General features: G+C 38.3%; 1 protein-coding gene and 1 pseudogene across 1 annotated transcript; both read left to right on the top strand.

Annotated features, from left to right (window-relative positions):
* The first annotated feature begins 2,696 nt into the window (after nucleotides 1–2,696).
* LOC148157580 (zinc-binding protein A33-like) lies at nucleotides 2,697–4,704 on the top strand. The gene has a single exon (XM_088008609.1). The coding sequence runs from the start codon at nucleotides 2,859–2,861 to the stop codon at nucleotides 4,278–4,280; it is 1,422 nt and encodes a 473-aa protein (XP_087864735.1). The 5' UTR covers nucleotides 2,697–2,858; the 3' UTR covers nucleotides 4,281–4,704.
* A 1,082-nt stretch (nucleotides 4,705–5,786) lies between these two features.
* Nucleotides 5,787–6,725, top strand: LOC148157579 (nuclear factor 7, brain-like; annotated as a pseudogene).
* The last annotated feature ends 1,085 nt before the right edge of the window (nucleotides 6,726–7,810 follow it).

Raw genomic sequence — 7,810 nt, 5'->3', positions numbered from 1 at the left:
TGGATCCAAGATTTTTCCTCATTTACATGGACATGTTTTGTCTCTGTGCCACAGTTGGTAACATTAATGCCTTGAACCAAGAAGGTCGTGGGTTCAAATCCCAGCCTGGGGTCTTTCTGCATCACGTTCTCTCTGGGAACTCCAAGACATGACTGTTTGATTAATCGGTCTGTAAAATGGTCTAAGTGTCTCTGTGTCTGCCAGGATGGACCTTTGGCTGTTCAAAATACTTTTAGAAACTTTATTTAGTGTAGTGCATCAGAAATTAGTTTTAAGTGTGAAAAACATAACAGACAGTTTGAGAGCCTGACTTTCTAATCATAGATCATCTCTGATGAACCTTCAGTCTGAGTGTTGAGATGGGATTCAGGCTAACCGAGCCTGAAACGGATCAGAACCGACTCATGGTTGATTGATAGACAAATGTTAGCATATAAGCATAAATCTGGTAAATCTGATCATCAAGTGAACTTTTTGTTGCATCCCTGATACAACAACAGATTAAACTCCTTCCAGATCTCTCAGGTCTACTGGTTCTGGTTCTGCTCTGGATCCAGAACCAGAACCAAACGAGGAGAAGCAGCATTCAGCTTCTATGCAGCACAAATCTGGAACAAACTTCCAGAAAACGTAAAAACAGCTGAAACACTGAGCTCCTTTAAATCCAGACTAAAACCCAGCTGGTTAGAGCTGCTTTTCTTAGCAGAAAGTATCACTGATCAGCATATTGATGTCTATTTGCTTGATGATTTTGGTAATATTTGACAAAATATATAATATCCGTTTCTCGTTTCATAATTGGTGACTGGATGAAGTTTTTATGATGTGAAGAACTTTGAACTGCCTTGTTGCTGAAATGTGTTAAGTTGAACTTGACTTTGATGACTTAAAGTAATTTTCTTTTATTATCTATGAAACAGTTAAAGTGTTTTTGTTCTATTAAGCTCAAAATAACGGCTGAGCTAATTTAGCCATTTTATGCCTTAAAGCAGCTAAAATGAAAATAATTTGACTTTGTGTTTGTTATGTTTCATGTTGTTTTTCCTATTTGAAAAAAAACTAAAGTTTTGAAGAAAAAACTTTAACATGATAATGTTTCCTGGTTCATGAGGTTGTTAATGACTTGTGTCCATATTGTTGTTGCTCTCCGTCTGCAGAGGCTCCAGGTTTGTTGTGTCTGGAGCCTGGAGACGCTCCACGATGACGCTCCTCTGAGCCGCAGAGGACGAACGGGAAGGAAAAACTGGAAGGAGGAGGAGAAGGTAGGAAAAGAAAGGAAGAGACAGACAGGAAAATGGGAAGAAACATTTAAAGATTAAAGAAAGAAGGAAGAAGGGTTTCTGATTACAACATGAACTGATCTGATTTGCTTTTTGAAGAGTAAACTCAATCATTTGATTTAAATATTTACACTCATTCAGTTCATTATACAAACATGTAAGCCCTCGATAAAAGCCAATAAAAACATGACATTTATTACATCAAATAAAAATCTTTCTAAAAACAGAAATATGGCCTCAACTAAAAGCATGATTAATATTTGCTGAAAGCTTTTTAATCCCCAACATTAAATGTTTTAGAGAGAAAAGATTTTATAATGTCATCATAAGATGTTTCACTGCTGAACTTCTTGCTGAGATGTAAATATTATTATTATCAGCAGGATAGAAAACTCAACTGGGGTCTATTTCTGTTATGATTCAAAGTAGGAAGATGGTAACTTCTTTTATTTGTCTATTTATTATAACTTAAATCCTTCAAAGTTGAAAACTTAAAACATTCAGTTCAGTGTCAGCAGAAAGGAAGGAAAAAATATTTAGATTCTTTCTTCATATGGATGTTTAATAATATTGATCAGTAATAAAATCCATCAGCTGTCACAGAACTTATTCATTTCCCTGAACACAAAGATATTGGAATAAAGGAATCAACAATGTTCTCACAGCGCCACCTGCTGGAGACAAATATTCACTGCACAGATAAATCTGATCACTTTATCACTGCAGCAAACAAAACTGGAGTCAGTCAGTGAGACTTATTGATGACAATCAGAAAAATGTTGATGGAGTTTTACCAACAATAATAAAATAAGAACTAAAAGGATTTTCTCTGATTGGCAGAAAGTCCTCAGATAAAATGAGAAACTGAAATAAACATGCTTTAAAACTTCACTTTGACTTTCTTTACTTTTTGGTAAATAATAAAAAAATTACTCTATTATTTGTAAATAAAAGTCAAAAGCATGAATGTAACTTTGTTCTCTGCTCACATATTTAACTTAAATGACTCAATTTAACAAGCAGGATGTAAGAATCACATTTATTTTATAAAAGAGTTAATTTGACAACTTAATGGCTTCAGACATGAATGAAATCAGCAACAAATTATTTTTAAGTTACTCAAAGTTTTGTTCAACATGAACATCAAAACTTTGACATACTGAAAACATTTACCACTTAGAGCTGAAGATAAAAAAATGTTCAAACATTTTATGTTGAATATTCAATGAACAGCAACTCTATTGTTATTGTTTCTAATGATTCAGCAAATGATTCGTGTTCCTTCTTGAGTTTTAAAACAATTTGGTTATTAAAATGTAAGGCAGCTCTTCACTGAACAAGGAAATTAAACTGCAGTAAAAGAAGCACAGAGTTCACGCGGATAGTTACACAGTAACCTTTCTGACTGGAAACGTCACTGAGAGGAAAATGAAAGTATTTTAACTGAGCTGAACGGAGCTGAGACGCCATTACAGGCTGGAGATCTGAGCTGAAACACGAATGTTTACTGGAATTTAAAGAAAAATCTGCAGAAACTTTGACTTGGTGAGTTCTGGTTCTGGAGGATTTCAGTCCAAAATGGCAGAGAGAGATCTTCTGGAACGTTTCCTGAGCTGCCATGTTTGTTCAGAGACGTTCAGAGATCCTGTGTCTCTGAGCTGCAACCACAGCTTCTGTTCAAGCTGCCTGCAGAAATTCTGGGGAAAAACTGGAAACAAGAACTGTCCCATCTGCAAAAGGAAATCTTCTAAGGATTTTCTGCCAGTAAATTTCTCTCTGAAGGAACTGGCTGAATCTTTCACTGGAAGACAGAAACCTGGATCATCAGAGACAGAAACAGGAGCAAAGCAGCTGATGGTCTGCAGTGAACACCAAGAAGACCCTAAACTGTTCTGTGAAGACGAGCAGAGAGCTGTGTGTCCTGTCTGTGAGTTTTCTCTCCACCAGAGTCACAAAGTGGTTCCTGTTGAACAAGCAGTCAGAGATCTGAAGGAGCAGCTGGAATCTGACTTAAAGTCTCTGCAGGACAAGAGGAAGAAACACAAACAAGTGGAGGAAACATACAATGATGTGATTCAACACTCCAAGAAGCAGCTGCTGTCCACAGAGAGACAGATCAGAGCAGAGTTCATCAAGCTCCACCAGTTCCTGAGAGAGGAAGAGGAGTCCAGACTGGCAGCTCTGAGGGAGGAAGAGGAGCAGAAGAGGAAGACTATCATGGGAGAGATGAAGAGGATTGAGGAGCAGATCTCCTCTCTGTCAGACAGCATCTCTGCTGTGGAAGAAGAGCTGCAGAAAGACAACGTGTCGTTCCTCAGCAGTTATAAAGCCACTCAGAGCAGAGCCAGAGGTCAGAGGTCACTGCCAGATCCACAGCTGGTCTCAGGAGCTCTGATAGATGTGGCCAAACACCTGGGCAACCTGTCCTTCAGAGTCTGGGAGAAGATGAAGGACCAGGTGAAGTTCAGCCCCGTCATTCTGGACCCAAACACAGCAAACGGTTGGCTCTCTCTGTCTGATGATCTGACCAGGGTGAGACGTGGCGACACATGGCAGCAACTTCCTGATAATCCAGAGAGAAACACGAAGTATAACCATGTTTTTGGCTCTGAGGGTTTCAGCTCAGGGAAACACAGCTGGGAGGTGGAGGTGGGAGATCATCCATACTGGGCTTTGGGTTTGGTTAAAGAGTCTGTTGACAGGAAGGGAGAGACACTTGCTTCACCAAAGTACGGAATCTGGTGTTTATGGCATGTTGATGGGAAATATACTGACGCGGTTGATCAGACTCTGACAGTGAATAAAAGTCTCCAGAGGATCAGAGTCCAGCTGGACTATGACGGAGGGGAGGTTTCCTTCTACGACTCTGAAGAAAAGAGTCACATCTACACTCACAGAGACACTTTCACTGAGAAACTCTTCCCTTATTTTCATGTTTATATTTCTCAGAATGCTAAAACTTCTGATATCAAAATTTGTGAAAATAAGATCTCTTTTTAAAGTTTTGTTTTCAATTTCTCTGAATTATTTTACAATTTTAGATCAGGTTGTTTTTATTTCTTTGCATCCAGACCAACTTTCTGTTTAAATCACTAATGATTTTAAAAGTTTTTCCAATTTTATTTGAAATTGACAATAGAAATGGATCACTATAATTGAATTGAAAATGAAATGTTTGATATAAACTATTTAGAAACCAAATTTACTTTTAAGAAACCATCCAAAAAAAGAATGTTTTATGACGTTTTTCACTTTTTCTTCTTTTATTTCACTAGAAAAATAATCCTTTTTTATATTTAAGTCAGTTTAATATTAAATTACATATAATCACCAAATTTTATTGATAGCATAATTTAATGTTTTTCAAAAAAGATAAAATATTTAATAATCATCAGTCTTTGTCCAATAAAATCTCTCATCACCATTGCTTCACATTCTAATTCATTTCAACAATGATTATTATCAGTTTGTTAATTTTTGAAAAGGGTTAACAGGAGTACAGGAAGGACACAAAGAAGTTATCTTTTGGAGCTGGGTTCTCTCGTCTCCAGCGTTTAATTGTTATGATTCACTTTAGCAGAAAACTTCTGAAAATATGTTTTCATATCAAATTCTCTTTCTTGCTGTGTTCTGCTCACTGATATGATGGTTTGTTTTCAATTCCTCAACATAAGGAACAGAAAGTAACTGTATATCATCCTGGTAAACATTTTATCAAATCAGGTAAACATTATCAGGTCAGAAATATGTTCAAAACTCACATTAGAGCAGATAAAACAAGAAATATTCTAGAAAGATCTTGTCCTGACATCAGTCCTGTTTCAGTTTGTGGGTAGTGATTGAAAGTCAGGTCAGTGACAGGAAACAAGCCAGTTCATGAATGAACTTTACCTATTCAGAAATGAACAGTCAGAATTAAACCGGAACATTGATTATGGCTGCAAACAGTTTGTGATCCAGGTGCAGATCACTAAGGGACATTAAACCAGCTGCTAGTAAGTCTATGTATAAATATGGTGGATGAGACAAATTTTACAATAAACTTTTGCACCCAATTCTTTTCAAAAATCATTTAAGTTGTTTGTAATGAAGAAACAATTGAAGCAACAGATTTAGCTATGATGCTCTCCAGGGATGGAGTGCTCGGCCTGTTTTTCACTGATCTTGGGCTCACTCTTGATCTTTGTTTCTTATGTCTCTGTCTTGGCTTCATTCTACAAATTGGGTCAATGCAAGTGCAACACATTAATATGTTTTATTTTAACCATTATATTGTAGCCCTGGCTAGTTCACCTGGCCTGCTGGAAGGTGAACCTCCACCCAGTATTCTCTTAACCAACTTCTAAGGCCGTCACAGAGAAGCTGTATTTGTCCTGAGATTAGATTACACACAGGCAGTCTGTTTATCTCATGATGAGTTCACATCGTTTAACTCACACGCAGAACACAAACAGGAGAATAGGTAATCAGATAAATAAAGTTTACATGAGAATCGAGGAACTGTAAATGATTCTTCTGCGGAGGCGAAAAGGGACTCGGGCAACCAGTGGGTAAAAATCCACGGCATCACAAGGGGGAAAACCAAAAGGCCAGGAACTCAGGCTACACAGTGGATTAAATCCGAGTTGTCTCGAGAAAACACCTGAAGGAGAAGTAATGGAGTGGAGGAAACGTACGATGATGTGATTCAACACTCCAAGAAGCAGCTGCTGTCCACAGAGAGACATATCAGAGCAGAGTTCAACAAGCTCCACCAGTTCCTGAGAGAGGAAGAGGAGTCCAGACTGGCAGCTCTGAGGGAGGAAGAGGAGCAGAAGAGGAAGACTATCATGGGAGAGATGAAGAGGATTGAGGAGCAGATCTCCTCTCTGTCAGACAGCATCTCTGCTGTGGAAGAAGAGCTGCAGAAAGACAACGTGTCGTTCCTCTGCAGTTATAAAGCCACTCAGAGCAGAGCCAGAGGTCAGAGGTCACTGCCAGATCCACAGCTGGTCTCAGGAGCTCTGATAGATGTGGCCAAACACCTGGGCAACCTGTCCTTCAGAGTCTGGGAGAAGATGAAGGACCAGGTGAAGTTCAGCCCCGTCATTCTGGACCCAAACACAGCAGAAGGATGGATCCATCTGTCTGATGATCTGACCAGGGTGAGACGTTTGGACATAGAACAGCAACTTCCTGATAATCCAGAGAGAAACACTAAATACGCCAATGTTTTTGGTTCTGAGGGTTTCAGCTCAGGGAAACACAGCTGGGATGTGGAGGTGGGAGATCATCCTGACTGGGCTTTGGGTTTGGTTAAAGAGTCTGTTGACAGGAAGGGGAAGATATCTTTCTTACCAAAATATGGAATCTGGTGTTTATGGCATCGTATTGGAAAATACACTAATGGTGATGGTCACAGTGAATAAGAGTCTCCAGAGGATTTCATGTTTATCTTGCAGGTGATGCAGAAACTTCTCATCTCAAAATCTGTTAAGCTGATTTAAAGTTGTGATTCCTACTTCTGTGAACTATTTTGCAATTTTATGTCAGTTTCTATTTGCAGCCAGAACAGCAAGTTTCTTTTTAAATCTCTAACGGACATTCTTAATAATCATTCAGTGTTTTCATTGTTTTAATTAACAATAGCAATACATCACTACAAAAAATTTTAAAATCAGCAAATCACTTTTTAACCATTTTCAAATGTGGTTTTATTTTATGAATATTTGAACTTCAGTTTTTTTTGTTCTGTAAAAACAATAAAAATAGAGAAATTTACATCATTTAACAGCATGCAATTTTAACAACATTTTATTACATTTTGAAGGCAAAAAGTGTGGACCTTACCACGGGGCCGCGTTTCATTGGCTAATGCCCATTTCACGTCACAGCGCAGCGACCACGTGCGTGACCGTCTCACAAACACAAGCCACGTAGTAAACACAAAAAAAAAACGGCAGTAAACACATGCTAATGTACATTGTGGACTAGCAGACCGGCAGAAAGGTTTTGCGTCAGGGCTCGAAAAAGAAAGAAAAAGAACGATTCTCCACCGTCAGTGGGGCATCTGTTCAGGCGATGTCAGGTATCTGATCGTATTTGTGGAAATAAAATTCACAGATTTCCAAAATCTGAAACAGGATGCCTTGCTTGGATCAAAGCTTGTGGACGACCGCATTTGCAGCTCAACCGTCATAGGATCAATAAGAACAAAGGAGTGTGTGTGGTGTAAGTATTATTGCTTTGCTTTCTTTGTGTTTAATGAATGAAAAAAAGAAAGTTAATAATAAACACATCCATTATGAAAACCTTTTAGCTAAGTACAGCATAATGGCAGTACCGATACAACCTCTACACCTTGAAGCCTTTCTGTTACACAGTCTTACGTTAGCTGAACAGATCAATATGCAATGTCTACCGGGTTAGATTTTATTTTACCTGAAAAGGCTTTTTATTAAACTGTAATCATGTTAGCCACGCTAGCACCGAGTATCAGGCCTAGGCACACTCAAACATTTGCCAACAACAGAAATCACTGATTTCAAAAG

The sequence above is a fragment of the Poecilia mexicana genome, unplaced genomic scaffold, assembly GCF_051168715.1.
Source record: "Poecilia mexicana isolate PSO_F unplaced genomic scaffold, ASM5116871v1 scaffold_9, whole genome shotgun sequence".
In the NCBI taxonomy this organism is placed as follows: Eukaryota; Metazoa; Chordata; class Actinopteri; order Cyprinodontiformes; family Poeciliidae; genus Poecilia; species Poecilia mexicana.
Note: the sequence above shows the minus strand (reverse complement) of the source record. Positions and strands in the feature narration are given on the sequence as shown.